This window comes from Gavia stellata, chromosome 30 (genome assembly GCF_030936135.1).
Source record: "Gavia stellata isolate bGavSte3 chromosome 30, bGavSte3.hap2, whole genome shotgun sequence".
Classification (NCBI taxonomy): domain Eukaryota; kingdom Metazoa; phylum Chordata; class Aves; order Gaviiformes; family Gaviidae; genus Gavia; species Gavia stellata.
The window spans coordinates 1,206,458-1,230,058 of NC_082623.1; the positions used below are offsets into that span (position 1 = coordinate 1,206,458).

General features: G+C 50.1%; 1 protein-coding gene across 1 annotated transcript in view; it reads right to left on the reverse strand.

Moving 5' to 3' along the window:
* PKP1 (plakophilin 1) overlaps positions 1-16,003 on the reverse strand; it is a 42,340-nt gene extending 26,337 nt beyond the window's left edge. The window contains exons 1-2 of the mRNA XM_009809261.2: positions 15,802-16,003; positions 8,503-8,603 (exon numbers count right to left, since the gene is read on the reverse strand). Coding sequence (XP_009807563.1) covers positions 8,503-8,603; positions 15,802-16,003 — 303 coding nt within the window. The remainder of the gene's footprint in view (positions 1-8,502; positions 8,604-15,801) is intronic.
* Positions 16,004-23,601: the final 7,598 nt, after the last annotated feature.

Genomic DNA, 23,601 nt, shown 5'->3' on the forward strand with positions numbered 1-23,601 from the left:
TTTTTTCTCACCTAACTTTAAGCAGCAGTACTTTGGATGCCTCTTTCTGCAAAAGCCACCCAAGGATCCCTTGGGCTTGGAGAGAAAAGTCAACACTGTCACCTTGTTATTTCCATGGAGGTTCAAGACACAAGGTGTGAAAAGCCTGTGCCTGGTGCAATGTCACTGAAAAAAAAATCCGTATTTCCTAACCTCGAAACACCACATGACAGAGAAATTGATATCCTCTGCAGGCTCACCCTGAGTCCTGCTGCTCTGCCCCAACTTTATCCCGGCCCTGAGCACACTCAGCATCATTCCTGTCTCCAACACTCTGCAGAATTGTCATTATGTTAATTAATTAAGCCAAATATTTCCATTAACAAACTGATCTTCAGGAATGCAGGGAATCCTCTCTGCTGTGTCCCAGAGAGTTGCACAGATAACGGCTGAAAACTTTTAAAAGGGGTTAGCTAGCAGGCATGCCATCTGGATAAGAAGAAACCCTTTAGTCCAGCTATGCCGATACCCAGATTGCTCCGTCATTTGAGCACCAGTCTGAATTAGTTTTCATACTTTCATTCTGCAGGTTTGCATCTAAACAGGTGAATTGCTGGAAGGGGAGAAAAGGGGAGCAAATTCTCTTTGCGTTTACTCCAGAGGACACAGAAAAAACCTGTTAGTACTGCAGCAGAGCAGGTAACAGGTTGGGTGCTTACTGCTGAGCTCCCAGGGATTTGGAAGGAGAATTTGCATGTGATAAGAAGAGCAAGGACCAGGCACATGGGTAAGTGCAATTAGTCTCCGGGGCTCCCCTGGCAGTGGGGCAAGCCCACTGAAATTTCCAGGATGGCCATGCACAGAGGTTCTCTCCTTCCTGGTTTTGCTTTGGATGCGGCACACACGCAGCAACGGCAAAGTGACCTTTCATGAAGTCATGATCTACCCCACTGGGGATGAGTATGTCCTTCTAAGGATTATATCATCCTCATTTTTTCTTCATTTTCCTGGATTCAGAAACCCTCGGGACACTGAGGGACAGGACAGGGCTGCGGCAGGAAGGTGCTGGGTGGACTTAGCTGCTCGGTGGAGCAGGGAACCCACTGCCAGGGCTCGCCACTGGCAGCAGCTGGCAGGGGGACAAAGTATCAGCTTCTTAGATGTTTTTCTTTATGAGTCAGTATACCCTGGGATTATTCTCTAGGGCAGTCAGAAGCTTGGCAGAGCTGTGGAGCCCCTGGGCATTTGCTGAAGCCAATTCAGCTAACCGTGGAAGAGCCAACTTGTTATTTATCTAAAGCTATTGTTTGCTCTCCAGTGTGCTCACATGGGCTGTCCGCCAGCAGAACGGGTGAGGGAAGGTGTGAGTGTGTCTGTATAGGTGCAGAATTATCAATTCTGTATTTCCTGCTGTATTTTTAGTGTCATATAGCATTGTCCTCTTTCTTGCCAGCCCTGAGATGGGTGAAGCAAAGTGACTGTCTGTTTGAAAAGACACCTTTCTGCAACACAGGGAGCCCTGAGCGGCAAGTCAGTGCAGGTCCTGGCAGGGCGGGGAAGCCTTTTGCAAACTCATGGGAAAATAGTTCCCGTGTGATGTGAAGCTCATTACCAAAGTCAGTGCATGACTTTTATTGCTGATTCTACCAGATGCTTGGCTGAGCCCATTTTAATCTCTTTCAAGTGGCACGGACCTAATTGGTATCTTAGAATTCCTCTTTGCGGCAGGAGCCTGATCCAAAGCCTCCAAATCGATGAGGAGTCTTCTGCCAGCTTCAGCGGATTTCAGACCTGCTTGCCAAATAGTCTCTATGAATCCTTGCACAGACGTAGCTGACCTGATCACTTCTAGATCTCGGCAAGGTGCTGTGTTTGTGCCTTAAAAGCAGCTTTCTCACACTAAAACCTATGTCCCCATTTCAGATGTTCACCAAGCTAAGTTAGAGACCTTCACTTCCAACACAGAGCAAACGTGGCCGAGGGAATGGAGTTCCCTGTGTTGTTATCTCTTCGCTGGATGCAGCGATCAGTGAGATAGGATGCACAGCGAGGTAGAAGCGAGGCACTCTGCCGTCTGGAGAAGAGATGACATCTCTGAAGGTGAAGGTGATGCTATTACATAGTCTGTGGTTTAAAGAGCCACCTGACAACAATCTCGTAACTTTTGCTGATGCCATTATGTGTGTAGAGTGAGCTCTCCCTATGCAGAATAGCATTAGTGAAAGGAAATAATCAATCTCTTGCCTTCAAACCTCATAAACCGCCCAGATTTCCTAACACTCTGAATTGCATCTGCCCACTTCTTGTGGGTGTTTGCATGGGGAGGTGGGCCAGCTCCTCACCTCCTCCCTTTAGAGGAAATGCTGGAAAAGACGAGGAAGTCCCTCAAAGCAGGGTGGAGACAGAAAGCAGTGATTCCCTCTGCACTGCAAGATCTGGAAACCATTTTAGAAGAGCACGGGCTGTCACCAAGACTTCTCCCCATGGGAGAGTCGAGGCAACTTGGTAGGTCTCTCCTTGCAGCCAGACACCATCACACACTGGCAGTCCCCTGTACTCGTAATGCTGAAGGATGCTCACGTGCATGGCACGTGTTGGCATGGCAATGCCAACATCCTGAATTTTAGCCTGAACTTCTCCCTGCTGTCACACAAACCTGTGTGTTTGAGGTCAAGCCTTGGGAGCCGTTCATTCATATTAAAAGAAGGAGGGGAGGCACGGGGAGGAAAGGCAGTGAAGATGAGCACTGATAGTGCGCAGGTGCTCTTGTCAGGCCCAAGGAGTAAGTGCTTTCCTTCACCGGCAGCAGCAAAGACCTGCCTTTAAATTAATAAGCATTTGTGGATCACCAGTTCTCAGCCTGCAATATGGGACCATTTTAGGAACATCAGCTGGACTATCCAACATTTGCATAAGATAGGTAAATAAGTATCTTTAACCTCTTATTTCAATTGGAGTACGACTGGTGCTAGAGAGGAAGTCAAAACGGCATTATCCCAATCATTGCTCATGAGTCCTTTTCTGTTTTTTTCATCCATAAACCCTTTGTTTAACAGGAAAAGTCCCTCTCCTCCTCCTGCTTTCCAGAGAAGCAGAAGCACAGAGCAAGGCACACCAGCCCCGGGAATCGCGCTCCGATCTCAGTGCTGCCTTTCTACGTCGGAGGCCGTCCCAGATAACTGGGTGTTTCTGACTCCTGCATCTAAGGACGCGATCAGTTCATTACCTAGCTCTAATTTTTTCCCTTGCAATTTGTTTGTTTCTAGAGCAGCAGACAGAAAGTAAAGGACTCCGTATAAACACGTCAGGAGCAGGTTTCTCCCAGGCTGGAGGGCAAAGCACAGGCAATGCAACATGACAGCGTCCCACCCTGAGTGATGGGTGGGGAAAACTCTTCATGCTACTTGCGAAATGCTGTAGCTGCTGCCTGCTACACACTCCATTGCAGGGAGAAAAATTGCAAAACCAGCAAATATATTGTTTATCTATTTCTGAAACGCTGTTTCCCACCTCTCCTGGGTTCTGCCTTTCCATATGCTTTTTCATCCGGTTCTTTATGCAGCTGAGATTTAGGTCTTGATGGTTCAGTTTGTTCTGGTCAGGGAAGGTAATGTCCAACTTGCTACTCCATAAAGCTTCTTGCAAAATCTCACAAGGAAACCGGGGTCTGACCAAGCAATGATGTGCAACAACTATAAATCTTTGTTTTCTTTGATGAGATTGCCCAAACCACTCTATTTTGGGGGTTCTTTTAAACTTGATTTGTGTCATCACAGCAAATGACAAATTTTGTCCTGAAATCCTTATGGAACAAAGCTCCCACTGATGATGAGAGATTTTTGTCCACAGAGGCAAAGCCAGCCAGGGATAGCAGGGAGTGTTCCTGTCTCGTGGCAAACACCTCTCATGCAGATAATGCATTTGGGAGAGAAAGCTCTGCAACTTTCTCCCACAGAGAACATTTGTTTAACAATCTACATACAGTCTCTAGAGCAGAGGGGTCACCAAAGTGCATGTTTTTCATTAGTGCCATAACGGACTTAATTGCTACAGAAACCAAGCTGGGTGGGCCAGTGTGGCACAGAGCCCGAGACCCCAGCAGTAGTGCCTGAGGAAAGCAGTGGTGAGCACTGGTGGCCCACTAGCCACTGGTCCTCAACTGTTATGTGCCAGGAGCCAACTCAGTTAACTGCTTTAACCGCACCAGCATCAGACATGCCAAATATTCCTTGGTCTGGGAGCAGGGCTGCTCTCAGAAACGTTACTCACTGTGTGCCCCAGGCTGAGGTCAGCTCTGTGGGGATGACGATCTGCTCACCCTGTTGAGGCAGAGCACCCTAAGGTCCGGGATGCGCCTCCTTCCCTATCCAGCGCACCAGGGGCTTGTTTGCCCCTCGTTTGGGGCAGTGCCGGGGGGCGGCACGCTGCGGCTTACACGCACGTCATGCCGGTGCATTTCCTTCTTGTGGAAGCAGCAGGACGGGGAGGTGGGCTGTGCTTCTGCACCTTGTCCTGCTACTGCAACATCTTGGCAGTGCCGAAACAGACACGGGACCTGGGAATCCCCCCGACTCTCTAGCAGGGATGCACCTGCCGATCCAGCAGACCCAGGCAAGAGCAGTATTGCTGCAGGGGGGGATTAAGCCTCAGAGGGTCTTTGCTGACAGCGTGCATCCTGGCTCCACATACTGCCTTCACTTGGTGTTGGGGATTTGGCTGTGGATCTCCAAAGCTGTGCCTACACTTGGGGTGAACAGGACACTCACTGCAACCCACGGGCCACCAGAATGTGACAGTGGCTTTGAGCCCAGTGCTGAACAGATCCCATTTTTGGGGTTGTATTGAAGTGTCAGAGCCAAGGGCGCAGCTCATGCTGAGACTTCTCCTGCCATGACTGCAATGCTCTAGGTGCCCAGTTCAGCTTACTTAAACCTCCCTCAGGTTTGTCTGTGTAAATTGTGGTCACGGCTGTACCTTCTGTGGGACCTCAGGCACTGCTCAGGCCTTACATCAGGTCATGGCATAGCCAGCTCCTGCGGTCAGATGGCTTTGGGAACTGGTGGCCACTCATAACTCACATTGTAAGTAGGGTGACAAATGCCTCTAAGGGTCTTCTGGGCTCAACAACATCTGGATTGAAAGTTCACCTAACACGGAGAGGTTTGCAGTCACTAATGCACCCATTACTGCATCCCACCATGGTCGCTGTGCAAATGGGACTGGGGACATCATCCCTGAAGGCTGAGCCAACCCCTGACACGTCAGCCAAGGAAACGCTGCAGCCAAGTGCAAACCTGCTGCCCTCAGAGTGCCTGTTTCTGGAGTGGTCCCACTGATTTCAGTGTTACCTACACCGATAACGAGTAGGTACTCATTGCAATGCTAGTTACAGTGATGCTACAAACAAGGCACTCCACGAGAGGAATAAACAGAAAATAGCCTTTAATAATGGGTAAATCAAAGGTTTTAGCCAGAAGTGTTGACTGATCCAGAGAGAGCTCTTCCTCCAGATCTATAATTTCTTTTGCTCTAATATTTGAACATCAGTATCATAAGGTTGGGAAGAAAACTCAGAAGCAAAAAGCTTGAGATATCCAAGAAGACACAAAACAAGACAAAAGGAGGAAGTCAGCAATAATAGTTTTTAAGAGCTGTGGGTGAGACAGGATACCTCCTGCCTTAGATTAAGGCAATCTAAGAGTGTGTCTAAGTTGCAGATGCTGTGGAGCAGCAACATGGACATGGATTGCCTGTTATACCTTTTAGCTCCAGAAGTATTAAGAGTAAGTAATTTTCATGAATACTATACTGGCTCATTTCCCTGAAATATCTAAATTTGCCTGTGCGTCTGAAAGGACTTGTGACTTCTCAGAAACATTCACAGCATCAGCTCTACAGGGAAAGAAGTCCAGCAATTTGGTCTTCAAAAATAGATTTGCGTTATCTATGATTTCATGTCTGACAACCCAGGAATTACAAATAGGAAACATTTTTTAGAATGCTTAGAACCTGCACAGACTTCAAACAGGTCTGTAGACAAAAGTTAAAGTTAACCCAAGCTGGAGGCTCATCGTGGACATGTGTAAACCTTTAATACTTTTCTGGAAGAAGCAAAATGGAGGACGTTCCTCAGTGAGGTTGGGGAGTGTGATGTCTGTTAAGCTTGTTAAGCATATTTAGGCTTGAGGTTATATCTTCCAATGTGCCAATGGCACTTGGGACTCATCGCCCCTAACTGCAGTCATCTACCTGTTAGGTGACTGCTCCAATCCAGCTACCAGTGGAAGGAGATAGGCGTCCAGAGGGGCTGATTCATCCTGACCTGACAGATCTCCAAGATAGGTGAGATGAATCACCTCCTCGTAGCTCTCTCTTTGTTGGCTATGGGAGGAGTCTAGACGACTTGTTAAGACTAAATGGCTGATTTTCAGATAGACACAGTTAGGTAAGACAGATTTTAGTGTGAATCCTTCACAAGTCCCAGTCCCTTTTTCTAAAGTAGCCCGAGTCCTGAAGACCTTTACCAAAAATTTCACACAGACAGAAAGCCTTTCAGCTTAGGTTTGGAGAAAGACCTTCCCTCATCAGTAAATGCAGAAGAGCCCTTCAGAGAAAAGCCATGAGCTGTGTAAGCCCATGGTGAACCAGAAGTGACTGAACTGCTGTGTCCATGGTACTCTACAGTGTCTAATGGAGGCCCTAATCTTCATAATCATCTTGCAAGCTGTTCACCAGAACACCAACATTGCTGGACTGAAATCCCCAGCAGCCAGTGGCATTTCTGACTACCTAGCACTTGTCCAGCTGTCCTAATGATTGGGAGGAAGATCATGAATGAACAAAATTTAACAATAATCCTCACACCAGCAACGGTATCTGCAGTACCACCTTGCCAGCACGAGCATGAGCTGGAGGGGCAACTGCAGAGCTGGGGCTTAGCTTCCTCTCTAACAAAAAAAACCAGCTAGAAACTGCTGGAATGGCTGGAACAGTGCAGTTTTGCTTAGACAAAGCATAACAAGCTCCATTCAGGAATCACAATAGACAAACAGCAATATATCATCAAAACAAGACATCACAATCATTTGGCTTATGAAGCTCAGACACTCCACATCTGGTTCAGGAGGTCACTCAGGTGCAAATTTCTGGTGGCCACAAAAACATTCAGGGATACATCACTGCCTGCTTATCATGCTTAGACCCTTCTGCAGGGGCCCATCACTGCCTTAGTGATGGAGACATGACACTTGGCTGATTGGACCTCTGCTCTGACCCATCATAGTCACCCTTTTGCTCATAGACCAGGCAGAAACACGATTGTCCGGGGTTTAACCAGCTCAGCAAAGGACAGTGAAACAAGTCAACAGACAGTTTGTAAATAAAAATTTCAAAGACATGCCAGTGCTCCCAGTCCTTCCTACTCAACATGCAGTAGGCAGCAAACCCAGTGATGCAAACCTAGCAAGTGACATCGCTGTCTTGAAGCAAGCATGATACACCAAGGCCATTAAGAAAGACAACAGATAAACCTTTCTGAAGCTGAAGAATGCTGATGCTATGAACAGGCAGAGGATCTGGCAACTACCAGGAAAAGCTTCAATCCTCTGTCTGTGTGCTTGAAGCCAACATAAGCAGCTTTCCTGGTTCAACCCTTTGATGGTTGACAGGGAGCTGCTTTACAGTCCCAGAGTTGTTGAAAGGAGCCCTTTCTTTTTCCCATATTCAAATCCCAGATCTGTGAATTGCTCCTTTCTACTTCATAGCTGACGAAAACCAGGGAAGAACAGAATATAGGTCTGAGGTGGAGGGGCAACATGAGCACAAGTTGTCCCAATAGATGATAGAGTGGTTTGGAGTGATTCCCAGCGTACCAAGAGTCTGTCACCAAAGACAAGACCAGGACTTCTGTGGGATGTATAAATTCAGATGGCACAAAGACAAGTACTAGCTCACACCTGTGCTTTTTCTGGTGATCTAAAATCTTTTCTTTGGAAATCACTATGAAAGAATTGGACCACCTCTTTTCTAAGCTCAGAGAATAGCTGAAAAGGGTCTGCACTAGCACTGAGACTGGGAATAGCAACACAGTTATAATGCAAATGCCCCGATCATCACCACTCAACCACATTAATGTTCACAGAGAAGTTTTGGTACATGGAAACTGTTCCAAGTGAGCAATGAATGTGCTCCAAATTTGAACTGAGTTGTAAGAGTCTGAACCCATGACTAATCCTTCAGACAGCTTCAAACCTCTTGTGCCATGTGGATATTAATCCACAAAACCAAACTAAATCTTGTCCACACTAAAATCCCCAACCACATACAAATAGATATAGGTTCCTTGATCATTCTCTTCCATTGCATTAAATTACTTTCTAAGATAGCCATAGCCATGCATAATCTCTCTTGGGCAAGTTTCTGAAGTGCTATGACCTTGCTACATGACTGCTCCTGCTAGAGGGTGCTTTCTGTACAGGTTACCTCAAGAGTGTGCCACAGCTCCCAGATAAAAGAGTATCTTACCGGATATCCCCAGCTGCTGTTTCCTGTTTGGGTTTTGGCATAATAGCTGCCCCGGGATGTCCCATAGCCATAACCATCAGCTAAACCATCATACATGGAACCTGTAAATGGAAAAAGCACAGTCAGCAGGAGAAAGCGGTCCCAGCAGGCACCCCTTCAGAGCACAGCACTCTTTTTTCCAGTGAGTTTAGTTACTGAATAACAAAGTTAGAAACCTTAACAGAAACATGGGAAGACAGGCAGTAAGTTGAGCCCTTGCCATTGCAGGCGACTCATAGAAGATGCTCATTGCAGAAGAGCTCTTGGAAATTCCAGCCCTCAGACCACAAGCAGAAGCCTAAGTTTTTCGTCACAAAAGACCAAGACAGGGTCAGAAACTGGGCCAATGTCTTAGGTCTTTGCTATATGAGAGGAACTGGATGATATTTTGTGCTACACATCCTGGAGGGTCTGAACCTGGAACATATTTCCTTTATTCTGACTTGGAGGTAAACAAAATTTGAACCTTCTCTGAAGGCAAAACCCACCACTGACTCTTTCACCAGTCTGGCTTTCCTGGTCTGAATGCTAATAACCACATCAACAGAAGCAGCCTGAGCAAGGCTTGCTAAATTCAATAAATAGTAAATAACAAAAACGATGGGTAAATGATGATCAAGACTATTTAAAACCCGGGGATCTGAAATAGTCAAACACTAAAAAACCTAATTGCACTGCTTTAAATTTCAGTCTCTGGTCTCTAAAAAATCCCTCTGTGTACTTGTACTTTCTTTCCCTGAAAATGTATTAAGCTCCATCATTATTTTGGGGGTGCTGGGGAGATATGTGAGACTAGATCTCAGATACATTCTGTAAAGATGCAAATATCTTGGACTGGGAGGAACCCATCAGCCATTTCTACTGCTTCTCAGTGCCTTATTCAGTGTTTGGATTTACCTATCCCAGACCTACTAAAAGCTCTTCCAGCTGTCTCTCACCAGTAGCCCTCGGCAGTCCAATCTTTGGATCCCTCCTAGAAGTATTTTACTCAATGTTATCTTCACAACTACAAGAAAAAAGGAAGCGCGTCATTCTCTTTCCATGCCGGAATTACCTTAACCCCCTTCAGATGGTCCAAAAGAGTTTAAGGTCATTAAGTTTCACTTTCAAAAGTGCTCAATAATTGTGGCATCCTAAGTCCCGTTATGAGGAAGTGCAAACCCTACACTCCAATTAACTTCCAGGGGAAGCTCTGAATGTCTAACAAAGTACAAAATCAGGACTTACCTGTCTTAAGTTATGCACCTAAACTGGTGGGTAATGTCAGAAATATCCTAATCTCTCTGATTGCTTGATAAGACTCATCTCTTAGATAAACTGGATAAGCTCAACCACAAAGGCCCTGAAGCCACTCAGGTCTTCTACAGCCACTGATCCTTGGAATAAATCTAGTTTATTGCCTTGCCTGAGGCACCCAGAACCTGTTATGGTGATTTGGTTCCTGGCTAAAAATTCTTGCATTTTCTCAGGAAGATGATTCCCGTAGATATGGTATAAATGAGATTTGCTTTCTATTGTCAACAAGAGAGGAGCAAGACTGCATAGATGGCAGCACCTGAAGAACATTACTGAATGCAGAATAAGCAAGAGCAAAGTAATTTCACAGACATATACTTGTGCAGAAAACCAAAAGATCTTGTTTTCCATATCTAGAGACTTGATGGGAATTATTCCCTGTTAATATCTCTCCAGCCCTGATTGCTTCATATATATGAAGTTGCACAGAACTTGCTGATAAGGCCAGGAAACGGCCATTGACGTGCCGTGGGAGATACAATTCAGCTGTGACCTGCACCTTGTGCTTCCCTCCCCACCCTGGGATTTCAAAGCACCTCCAGATCAGGACATTAGCGTTGGGCCTCAGCAGAAGCAAGGCAGGGCTTGAAATGGTAAGCTTGAGCCAGGTGATTCACCAGGGGACAGACTTAGCTGACAGCAACAGTTCTGAGCACAAAGATAAAACAATCCCATGATAACAGTTTCCTGGGAAGTCTTTCTTACAATCAACCTCTTGTTCTGTGCAAACAGCATGTAACGGCAAGCAGGAGTACCTGGGAGCGTTCTCCTAACACTATGAGTGAGCAGTCGGAAGAAAGGGTTTCTGGGCATGACTCACAGGTTAATCTGACCAGTCCTCCCTGGGGACCATGCTTTTCACGATCCATTCTTGCCATGCACTGCACTAAAGACTTTGGGATTGAGCAAGGAGAGACCAAAAATAAGCCAGTTTAGGCACATCTCTAATTTTCTTGTATAAAGTTGCTGCTACATGGCCAAATTCAAGAGACCAGGCAGTTCATGCAAGTTTATGTTCTTCAGTTGTTGAAGAGTCACCTTCACCTCTAAGAACTTGTACAGAGCTTATAAATATATAATTATATATAACCTCAAATGTTCAAGGCATTTTGAAGCCACCTTGCTGGTTGGAGAAGGTGCTTCTCCTGCCACCACGCAGCTGCGATTTATTGCTTGAAGAGCTCAGTCTGAAGGCCAGGAAGAACCTGGGGATTTTCTGATGGAGGTGGCTAAAGAAAACATCATCTTTGTTTAGTCCTGCAAGTTTAGACACTTCTCTGCCTGGTTCATCTCAAGGGCCAGCTTGGAGGTGTATCACCAGCTCTCCGGGAGAGGAATGATATTCCTCTTTTCAACCACCTCAGGGGTAAAGACTATACAAGTTGATCACAGGTCCTGAGAATCTGGGATAAAAACAGACTATGTCCTGAAAAAAACATTTTGGCAGGGGGTGGAAATGCTCTTTGAGGGAGATGCCTCCCTGGTGCTTTTTTCTAGCTATGTCTGTATGTCTGTCTCCCATTTGTTGTCATCCAAGCAGCTGTTTAGGTCTCTGAAGTGCCCACCTGCACTTGGACATACACAGAGCCAGTTAAAACCACTGTATTAGCAGCAGATAACAGATGGGACAGAGGCAGAAAATATATGGGTGAGAATCACTCAGATGAAGCACAGCCTCCCAGGGACCATGGTTGTGGGCAGAAAACACCCCTGAGGGCTGCTCAGGCGCTGACTGGGCTGTTGTAGGGACCCCTCTTCCCACTCCCAAATTGTCAATCCTCAAGGCATTTTGTTCAAAACTTGGTCAATCTAAAATCTCGTTTAACTTCAGTGGGACAGTTCACGAGGGTAAAAACTAGCTACAACAGGTAAGGATTGCAAGACCTTGTGCATAATCACAGTGAGCCCCACTACATGCTGTCCTTGCCCTCTTCCTCAGCTCTATAGCTGTTATCAATCACTGCAGAGAAAACTGAGACTTCCATCTAACCCAATATGCCTTGTTTGATGAGTTCTTTACTTTCTTCAAAGGCAACTTTACACCCCTTGAAGCTAAGAGACTAATGATAACGAGAAGAATTGTGTTAAAAGTGCGATTTTTCAAGCACGACAGTGAAAGACTTCAGCTGGACACCTGAAGTTAACAGGGAGCGTTGTGGAAATGGATATATGTTAATAAATATTAATCTGTGGCAGGGAAAGGCAAGACAAGAACCAGTCACTGGTAGTGCAGGCTAGACAAGTTAAATAATGAACTATGCACGGCTTTAAAACAATAAGGATGATTAAACACAGGAAAAACGTAGTAAGAGAAGAGGGCCTGTGGGAGGCACAAAGCCTGGATGCCTCCTAGGAGAGAAGTGTTAGCGAAATCCCAGAAGTTGAGAGTCTGGCAGGAAAGGCCAAACTTTATTTCTGCCTTTTGGCCTATGAGCTAAAGGGTTTTGGTATTTTTCCCGTACCAATCATCTAAGGTTTGTGGAAGAGTGGATGGCTTTCACTGAATCATCTCATGCTGGGGAAGGTTACAAAAGTCTTCAAAAGACTTACTCTCCCCAAAAGCTCCTCTTCCCTTCACATCAGAGTAATGACCCCCATTAGAGCTAGGTGGGATCCCACTGGAGCTAAGTGGGATTTCTCCTCTCTCAGCCACAGCCAGCATAGCAAACCTCTAAATCACAGCTCAGCTGCAAGACAGTTGGATGCGACACTCCTCAGTTGGGTTTCCTCAGATCTTTGCTCCCTGCTCTACCCTCCCAGCCAGTGACGAGTCACTGGCAAAACTTTTCTTTAGCCAGAGGACTTTGCAGACTAGTGCTGTTGGCTACAAGGAGCTGGTTCAGCTTGGCCTGGCCTTTTCTCCTGCCCTGCCACTGAAATTAATTTTCTGTGGAAATTGGTATTACTCTCAAATTCAGAGGGAGCCATCCAGTTAGCTATTCCTATGGTGAGAAGGGCAGATATGCCCTAGGGACCCCACGGACCAAAATCCCAAGGAAGGCAGACTCTACAGACCCAAGCCATCCTTGGAAACACCCATAGCGGCTGTGCTGAGAAAAGGCCCCACTGTGGGTGCAGGATTATGCTGCTTGCAACCGTTTTCTGCTCACTGCCCTCTCCCAGTGCACACCAGTTTGAACCCAGATGGATCACTTTGCCCTGCTGTGGCTTGTGCAGGTATTGGGTGACACCAGATCTTCAGAGAGTGGCCACAAGGCCTTGATCCGCTGGACTCCAAATAAGCAACTAATTTTATGTATCCATCAATTAGCAGGACGTTGAGGGAACATCTGTTGACCCTCTAAAGAAACTCCAGTTACGAGATACAACAACACCCATCCTTGCCACATGCAAGAGGGGTCCATGTCCATGCTCCCCATCCTACATACACAGGCGCATGCATTCCTGAAGCTGGGGGAAGCTCTGCACCGTGCTTCAGCTCCTGCTCAAACCACAGGTCCAAATGCAGTAACAGACGGCTGGACTTGGACCAACACTTAACCAGACACATGGAGGAAACTGTCTGGGTGCAGAGTGAACAAAGCACTCGAACGTTTATCAAGGGGCTTTGTGCTTGTGCTGCCTTTGAGGAGCATCTCTGAGAAATCATGGGGGGATGCAGGTAGCTGATGTTGGAGGAGCATTTGAACAGGCAGTCATCCACGCATGACAGACTCATGTAGCCTGTTTGTAGGAAACATTAATGTTTCTCCTTAGGTCTGCTCAGCTAACCTTTGGACCAACAGCAGAAAAAATTAATACTTGAAAGTTTAGCCTGACCTCTCAGGCTTCAACCCAGAAGAAAACCCCAAAAATAAATGGCAACTTCTTGCCCTTCTGGGATTCCGTCCAGACACGCACTGAGAGAGCAGCCGCTGGGGTGAATCAGCCATCAGGACCTTCATGCTGGCCAACCTGCCCACGGTGGGAACGGGGCGGCCTCGGCCCCGTGTTTGGAGGCAGCTCCTGGGAGCTGGATGTGACTCAGCTTCCCTGGGACACAGAAACCAGAGCTGCACATTTCCACGCAATTCCCATTCCCAGACATTTCCAAAAGTGTCTGGAGGAGGGGTTTAGCTTCAGCCTGTCGAGCAGAGATGGGCAGCTTGGGAATTTTCTTTTTTTTTTCCTTTCCCACAGGTGTCACCTGGGCTCATCTCCAAGCGGAATAATGCCCCTCCACCTCCCTTCCTTCCTGCCTGTGGGAAGCAGTGGGAGACATCTTTCTGCCCGCTTCCCCTTGAAATACCCCTCCGCTGGAAAGGGAGGCTGGCAGTGCCCAAATCCCCATCCAGAGCCTCTTGTCTCATTCTGGTTTGTATTTTATTTTGTCAGGTCTGGCACCGCAACACCTTAAGCAATAAACCTGCCTGAGGTAGGAGGAGATTTGCATCTTGAATTTTGGTGGCAGAAGAAAGCTCACCTTGCCCCGTCCCTTGGAGTCTATGTCCACAAACACACAAAAAAAGGGAAAGCAGAGATTCGTTCCTGGCGGTGCCCATCACAGGTCACTGCACACATGCCATGTTCCGTGAAGCTGCTCTATTCCCTCCATCGCAGCAACTGCAATGCATACAGCCAGGATGGCTCCTGTGGGAGCACCACCTCCACTCTTCACCCAGCAGCCTAGTGCCAAACAGCTTCTCTTGGTAAACCAGCCCAAACCGTGTGTCTGGACCATGACACCTCACCAGTGCTGGATTCAGCCTCACGATCCAGCTTGGAAAAGCTGCCAGGCAAGCCATAGTCCCTGAAAGAGGTGGCAGAGACTGGCCCAGCTGACCCAGCTTTCCAGCAAAACCCCCCTACATGCTGCTCACTCTGGACATGGCTGAATGGTTTAGTCCCGCTCCAGCACCCCCCTCTCCCCCAAATCCTCATCCTCCTCTCCCCCAAGTCCTTGGGCTTTTCTCTTCCCGGTGAACTCAGCCAGGCCAGTGAGCTCGCTGCAGCTGCTGGCGAAAGCACCTCTGAGAGCCAGGATGTTTTGCACTGTGGCTGTCGCAACCCTCTGAGTTTGCAGCTCCCGGATGGGGAAAGCTGGGGTTTACCTCCAGATCGACTTTCTCCAGATGCAAGGACAGCGAAGAAAAACCATTTGCCAAGCCTTAACCCAAAGAGGAAAGTATTTCAGTAGGAATCTCGGCTCCAGGACTCAGCTGATCACTTGCTTTCTGTGGCACAGACTCAGTGCATGGAGGTGGACCGGCTGCCCGGACCCCTACACCCCTTTCTACTCATCTGCAAAATGGAGGGGGCTGTGAGGCACCCCCAAGGAACCAACACAAGCCACTGCGGTAAGAAAAGGACATTTCTCCTCCTAACTCATCTCCTTCCTACCACTCACACTGGGGTGTCCCGGAGGCTCCCACACTTCTGAGCCTGCAAATGGGAAACATGTTGGGAGCTTCAGAGGCGAATCCCAAGCTCAGGTTTGTGTCCTGTGTGTAGGCAGAGCTGCCCGCTCTCCACCTGCCACAACGCTCAGGAGACAGCCGAGCCCCGGCGTGCGGCCAGCTCCCAGCCCCATGGCGGGATGGGAGAGCAATGCTGTTAGCTTTGGCCATCCACAGGAGGGGATGGGTCTGGTGGAGGATTCCAACCATGGGGATGCTCGCAGAGGAAGGATTTGCAAAGGTTAGGCAGCTACTCCAGCTTTAGAGCCAGGGAACAAATGGTTAATAGCACCACACTGAAACGTCCAAATGCCTCAGGGATGTGGAGCAGTGCAGCACTCCAAGGAGATCGGCTCCGCCTCGGAGGGAGTCGATGCATCCAGCTCCGTGTCTTGTCCTAACTCTTCCATCCAGTGCAAGAGACCTCGGCATCCCCTGCCCAGGGTAACCCGTGAGAGACGCAAACTGGTCTGTCCCCCACAAACAAAACCCCACAAAAGCACCCCATAGCATCTGCTCTGTCCCCAGAGGGGACCCCCTTGCTGTCCAGAGCGCGGTGAGATTTTACCTCGGTTGGAGTGGCCAACGCTTGACGACACGGATGACTTTTGCTTCTGCCGCTTCACCGTCATCATCACTTGCTCTTGGACCCGCTGTTTTCCTGTGCCCTTAGTTTTCAACTTGTGGTCCGAGGGCAGAGCCAGAGTGGAGCTGGCCTGGTCTTGGAAACACTCATACGCCAACGCTGTTTTCAGTGGAGAGTGAAGCATGGCTGCAAGCAGACCGTGGGGCTGGGGGGGAGAGGGGGCTGCACTTCACCTGACCGCACACGACACAAGGCGACAACAAACGCGTCTCGTGCTGGGGTTAATCTCCCGAACCCCTCCTTGCCATACGTCCCCCGGCCGAGGGTGTCTCAGGGCTCCTGCTCCCGGCTCGGCTCCCCGGCGTGTGAGCAGGCACACCCTCTGCCAGACTGGATATACAGCCCTGCCTGCACACACCCACGCGCTCCCCGCCGTGGCTCGCTCACAGCCCCCGCGCCGCCGCTGCAGGGCACACAGCTCCCCACTGCCCTTGCCCCAAATCTGCCTCCCCCAGCCTGCACCAAAACAGATGGGTCGAGGGGTGTGCGGGTACCAATGGGGAGCAGGCAAGGCTGGGAGGCTTGAGGGTTGGGGATGGACATTGCCACCCCCTTCACTGTGAAGGGTTCACGGGTGAGGCTTTGTGGGTCTGAGTAGCAAATGGTGCTCTTTGGCAGCAGGAGGGCTGGAGGATCTCCCACACAGCCTGCTCATCTTGTATTTTATTATTTCCCTTAGTCTAAACTGGATCAAAATGGTGTCTCAGTGCCAAGAGCCTGGGGACGCCCCTGCTAGCAGGAGGCAGCATTGCACACGCCATGGGTCAGAGGAGCAACACTGCCCGCAGTGCCCGTTCCTGCCTGGGGGTCCAGCCTCTGTCCTGCCAAGATGCTCCCGGGTCAATGTGTCCAGCTCCCCATTTGCAAAAAGCTTCCTCTGCCTGCACAGGTTGCAAAACCACCCCGCTGAGCCCAGGACTGCAGGGTGTCCTGCAGAGCACCTAAAGTAGGTGCTCATGGAGGGTCCTGCTCACTGCAGGATGCTGCTGTGTTCATGGGCATGAGACCTCTTCCCAAAACAGGTCCCACTTTTTGCAGGGACAGCTCTATGGAGAAACCAGGGCAGCCGCCAGCCAAAGAGTTCAGCCAATCTTTGCATGTAACTTGGCATAGCACAGAGAAAAATAGGACTTTTAGCAAGAAGAATAGAAGATAAAATGGCTGTACAAGAAATGACATGCCAGGTTATGAATTTGAGCAGAGAATTTTCTCTCTGCCAAGCCACACTGCAGCAACTCGTTTGCAGAGAACCGAACACCTCGGTGCTGGTGTGACCAGTTTCAGGTCACAGCAAGCGCTGACAAAGCTCCTGCCAAGCCACAAGAGGCTGATACAGGAGAAGAGGCACAAAACCCATCAGGAGGGAGGCCGAGGGGAGGGTGCCCAGGGCAGAGGCTTCCTGGGTCCCCCAGGACCAGGTCCTGGGTGCTTGTGTCAACACACAGCCCGGAGAAGGGCCAGGAGGGGCAGTGTCCTCCACACTGCTGGATGGAGCAGATTTGTGGGGTTTCTCTTGGGTGGGAATCATCCGTGCTTGGGGTCTGTCTGCCCGCAGGCCTAGTGCTTTCAGCTCACAGATGCTGGGTCCCTCCTTGAAAGCAACAGGAAAGCACTTTATTTCATTCCCATTCATCAGGTTTCATGTTTCCCTGGTGGCTTGTGAGCACGTAGGTGCCATATTTCGTGTTTCGTAGGAACAAAAGCAGTATCAGAAAGCACAGGGCATGCTCCTGGGAAGATGAACAGTGTGCACCTTCCTCTTCTGATGCTCCAGGATGCTCCTCCAGTGAAACCCAACAGCAGAAACCCAAGCTTTGTCAACGAGACACAGGACTAGAGCAACTAGAGGGTAATTACCCTTGGTCCCCTCTCCCCACGTTTCCTGACACCTCACCCAAGGGATGCAGTGGCTTCACTCTGCTCCATCACCCAACCAGCCCAAGCAAGGCCAGCCAGGATGAGGGGTGAGTGCTGACCAAGACCGGGTGGCCGATGCCCAGTGAGATGGAGGAGGATTTTCTGCTGCTCCTGGGCATTTCACAGAGCAGGGATAAGTCTGTGTGCTTCCAGTCCAGGTAGGGAACAGAGAAGCAATACCTGGGTGTTGTTTTCCTCTGTCCTACTTGTTTCTCCTGAAAGCTTGTTATCGATGCCAAACGATGTTTTCGCAAATCAATGACAGGCTGTCAGCGTCAGATGGCTTCTGCACAACAAAGTGCCCAGCTCTTGCAAACCTGTAATGTCATTTCCCCCACGGCAAGGAACAGCCCTCACCCTGTCCCTGCACGGGAGAGCCAAGTGTTTATCACATCCCGTCATTTGCTGGTGGATAATACAAATGCTGCACTCCGGCATCTGCCCTGTTTCATAACTCGCCCAAAACGCTGAGCTGGGCTGCAGAGCCGGGGACAGGGAGCTTATGGAGGCTTTCAAGAAACAATAGTTTCTTTGGGTGAGTTCGCACGGGCTAGCCCAAGGGAGGGCATCTCCCGGGTTTCTGCAACAAACTCCAAACCCATAACCAAAAGAGCAAAAGGTACTTGAACAAAAGCGTTTATTGCACCTCTATGCAAACTGCTGTTTCTGCTCTGAATCACGGGCTGGGGATGCTTACTTAGCAGGGCATGGTGAGTGTCATCCCCAGCAAGCCCAGCGCAGCACCGGCACAGCAGCAGAGCTTGCATCTACCAGAGCCTGAAGCAAATTCCCTGTCTGCCTTTCTGTCTGGAGCTCGCAGGCAGCAGCGGGGGAAGGCTGAAAGGGAAACAAAACCTATGCTGAATTTGGGGTGTGATTGGCAAAAGATTGGAGGGTTAAAAAGAATTGAAATAAATAGGCAACTGGTGATTTGAGGGAAACGGGGCCTTCGCTGCGGTCCGACGGCTGCATGTGCGCGCACCAAGCATCGCATGGCGATGCCGTGAATCACCGCTCCGCACCCCACACAGGGACACGCCTTGTGCATCTGGCCTCTTCAAAGCATTTTTGTACGAGTTCCTGGGATTCCTGCCAACTCGCTGATTGCAATCAAAGGGCTCGCTGGCCCAATACTGCTCCCAGAGCCGTGCAGGGTTTGCTGTTCAAACTTGTCAGGCGCTCCTCAGCTGAAAGTGTCTGCAGATCGCTGCAAAATCTGCTGGGGGAAAATATTTGGCCCCCAAAATTGGTGACAGGGGTTTTTTTTAGGACCTAGGGTTGCTTCTTCCTCAGGGCACGTGGTCACCAGGAGGGACAGAGGTAAGGGTGCTGGGAGTTTCTTGTATTTCCCAGGATAATGCCATTTCCTGACCAGTGACTCAGCCTAACCCCAGCACAGCTGAGACTTCCCAGAGCCTGGCAAGGTTTCTCCAGGAGGAAACCTGCTCTTCAGATTTGCAAAGCCTTAGTTACACTCTGCCTCTCATGAAAGGCTCTCTTTCTTCTGTGGGACCAGAAAGTGCCACAGGAATGGGGCAGATGGAGAACCAGATCCAATGGGGTAACCAGGATCCAGCTGAAAGTGAGCATGGAGCTGCCAAGTTGAAGAAAGCCACCCAGAAGCCTGCTGAGACACGCAGACAGGTTGCTCTTGAGCAAAACCTTCCCTCCACTCCTCACACACGTGTGGCACTGAGATGTTTTAGGGGTGGTGCTGTGGGAGGACGAGAAGGCGACAGTGCCAGGCAGATCATGGGCTGGCCCTTCGCAAAGCGGGTAGACTTCACCAAGCCCCAGAGAGCTCCCATTGTGGATGGGAGCTTAGGTGAGGAAAGTAAGGAAATCCCTGATTTCTCCATGAAAAAGAAAGATGGCTCACGTAGAGCAGCTGCAAGGCTACATGCAGCAAGATGAAAGTGTTGCGTAATGGAGATAAAGTACCTGGGAACAAAGTTAATGCATCATTAAGGTGTGCCCTAACATGGAATAATTTAGATAGGAAGGCACTGACCCTCTGCCCAAAGCAGGGCCAGCTTTACTGAACCGGACTGGGACCCAGTTGCTCCAGACCCTGTCCAGTTGAGGTTTGATGGAGATCCCACAGCCTTTCTGGCCTCTCTCCCAGTATTTGACTACCTTTATGGTGAATTATTTTTCAAGGTATCTAAGAGGAATTTCTAATGTCCCAGCTTGTTCTGGTTGCCTGCCTTCCTCTCCCCATGCACCTCAGAAGATCTGGCTTCATCTTCTCTGCATCCTCCAGTTAATTAGCTGCAGAGAGCTGTAAGATCACTCCAAACTTTCCCTTCTTCATTCTGAACCAACCCAGCTCTCCCAGCCTTTCCTTGTGTGCCCTGTGCTCCACTCCTGGCCATCTTGGGGCTGAAGAGCAGGCCAAGTCCTTGCCCTTGTCAGCTGGACCTCCATGGCTCACGTTCCTGGTTCCCTGCTTTCGCTGCCCCTCTTTGTGGGACATGGCACATGTAACACGCACACGGGGACACAAAGCAGGGCAGGACATCTGTGGGCTGGAGACCACCCTTAGAGCTCTGTGCAGGAACCTGCAGGTGCCTGACAGCAGGTCCAGACTCAGCGCTATCAAGGCTGAGGATACAGGTTGTCCCTTCTGCCCTTCCCTACCCTCGGACAGCCCCTGCCAAACTGTCACGTCCCAGGTCCCACTTTTGATGAACAACAACATTGCAGGCTTGTCAGCAGCTAAAAAGGGACATGCCTTGGTCAGCAGGTCACTCTGGAAACAAGCACCAGGAGTGGCCATGCAGCTGCCAGGGAAGGGCAGGCATCAGGGAGGTGCCCTGGGAGGGGAGGATGGTGATGGAGAAGGAAGGAGCTCTGCTTCCCCTCCAGGAGAAGGCCATCAAGTTGGCCAATCCACCCAGTTTTCATCTCCTTGTGTCCCCTTGTGTGTGTAGAGGAGCCTCTACAAAATTGGTCAAGGAGCTGCTGATCTCCTCCCATCTCTACCCCGCTCTCTCTGCCAGGGCAATGTCCACTTCAGGGTGCGCTCAGCCTGTAGTTGTCTCATCACTCATCTCTGTGAAGGAGATGCACTGCGGGGGAGATGCTTCACACCAAGACTTACACTGCTGGCAAAGCCCCTCCTTGCTACAGTCCTTGCCCAGCAGCCCAAGGGCAAAGCTTGCGACAGTGTCTGAGTGAGTCTGGGATAACGAACTCCTTTGCAGACCGAGTCCCAGGAGACTGCATGAAGATCCCAGCTCAGGATCTCTGGGGCTGGCCCTCTCCCAAGGACTTCCCCGGTGCTGGTGCACCTCAGCGGAAGGTTGTTACATCTGCAGGAGAGGACATGTGGGAGGGGATGGGTGCAATGAGGGACTCCTTGTGCTCATGGCACTTACCTTTGGCAGTGTACAGCCTGTTCTTGGGGACCAATTACCTGGGGTTACTGCAAGAGGCTTCCCTTGAAAGTGGGCAGTGCTGTTGATATAAGCGTGGGAGGTTGGTCTACATGTCTGTGTCATGCTACTGCCCACCACATCCAGCCATGTGCACTCGGGGCTGGGCTCTCATGGCTGCTTGTGAGGACACGCCAGCCCCTCAGCACGGTTGTGTTCCCACTACAGGCTACCAAGTGACAGTGAAACCTGCTTGACCATGCCTAGAAGACCTGACAGGCCTCTGTGGTAGACACCTTCTCCCTAGCTTCATCTACCTGCTCCGTTTCTCTAGCTCTTGAGGGCCACACAAGGACCTGACCAGTGCCTTTCTTGCTTCTAGATGTTTACTGGGTTGAAGAGTCCCCCCTCTCCATGCCATCTCATGTCTGGCAAGTCCAAAGGGAGCTGGCTGACAATGGAGGCAGAGCTTTAGGATGGCTGGGGTTGGAATAACCACATTCAGACTGGGGAGAAGAGCCCACATTGCCATGAAAAACCCCAGAGATAACCTAAGTGTGTTTCAGAGGCCCCATGGGGTGCATGAGCGTTACCTGGGTGGTGCCCTGTAAATGCAGCCAAGTCAGATCCTGCCAGGTGCATCTGCTGCTTCCAGGGGCAGTTGGAGGGAGGGCTGGGGTGTGGGGCACCATCTCCAGAGGTGATGCTGCCAGGCCCAGGAGCACATGAACACACTGCGCAGGAAGTCGAGGAGAGGACTTGATCCCATGTCCACCATAAGTCAAGACATAGTTCAGGGAGGTGACTACAACCAAATAGGTGTGAATGGTCTCCTGCAGCTGAGGGGCCCAGGGCGGGAAAGGTAGGTAGACAGACATCTCAATGAGGACGGTACCTGGAGTCTTCACCTTCCCATGCCCATCACAATCTGGACCAGCTCAGAAACACTGCAGGGAAGGGAGAGCTTTTTCCCACCATGGAAGATGCAGAGACGACAGGGCCAAGTTTAGAAAAGGAGCGAATGTGTAAATGGCGCGAGGATGCCCTCGATTCCACGGTGTTGTGAAATCCCCCGCACGGCTGGTGGGGGAGGAAACCTCGCAGATCAGCTTATGTAATGATTTAGCAACATATCCCAGTGTGACCCGACTCGTTAAAGCAGCCTCTGGCAGGGGGAGCAGGGAGAGGGAAGCGATCACGCCATAGTCCCCTGGGACAGATGGGGAACACGGGGTGTGACCAGGAGCGGAGGAGGGCTGCAAGCACCACATGGACCACGACCCATGCCATGGCAAATGCTGGCTGCTCCACTGGGTTACGTGTGGCCACACCACGTCTGGCAGCACCATCGCTCCATCACCGCGTGCTCTGCAAGGAGGTGCAGATGCTCCTGGCACCAGCAGAGCATTTTCCCTTCCCTCCAGAGCACCGTTTCAATACAGGGCTTTGACATGGGGTTTTATTTCTCCCTACACCCTGCAATAGGGAGTCCCATCAAAGTTTCATCCTAGCTTCAGCACAAAGGTACTGTTTGACATTGGCATGGTTGCGCTCTCACTAGGAGAATCAGAGCAGCCTGAGCATTGGAATCACCAGTTTGCGGTGATGCCATCTCACTACCTGTCCTCCAGGCCTGGCCTCTTGCCTACCCGACCTCCGAGGGTTTCTCTGCAACTGCCAACGTAAGCGAGTCCTCTCCAGATGAAAACATTGGCTGACCCCGTGTGCGCAGTGTCCTGCAGCATTAATCCCATCAGTATCTGACACCAGCACCACTCGGCACTGCTGCCCACTGGGATCCGTGGTGGGTGACAGTGTCCTTCATCAGTCACATTGAAGCCACATCCCCTCCTTTGGAAAAGCAGCTGCTGGAGGAGTTTGCCTCCCCATCCTCCTTGAAGCCTCCCCATCCTGCATTTGGGAAGGCTCTGACGCCTACACAGCACCTAGTTACTCCCTGGTGTGCGATGCACCAGGCCATGCTGATGGACACCCTCCTCCACCCACATGCAGGGCAGTGGCATCCCCTCTGCAGTCCTTGGAGGAGCCTCAGCTGCTACGAGAAGCCCTGGCCAAGAAGAAGAGAAGATGATTGAGAAGAGGACACAGACTCCCAAATTACTCCCAAGACCAAATGAGCACCACCAGGCTCCCATTGGGGAAGGCTCTGGGATGCCATGGTCTGTGGCAGCACATCTCTGCTCCACGCTGGGGATGCTCACCGGGTGGGAGACACGTAGAGCAGGGCTGACCCACGGGGACTCGTCCTCCATCCCATCCTACCCCAAGGTCCCAGAGGTCCTGTGGTGTCAAGGTCAAGCACAAGGAGGCAAAGTGGGATGGGGAGATGAAGAGGGCACATGGACATCAAGCGTGGGGCAGAGGTGGTCCTTGCAGGACTTTATTTATTCACCTGGCATCCACTGGG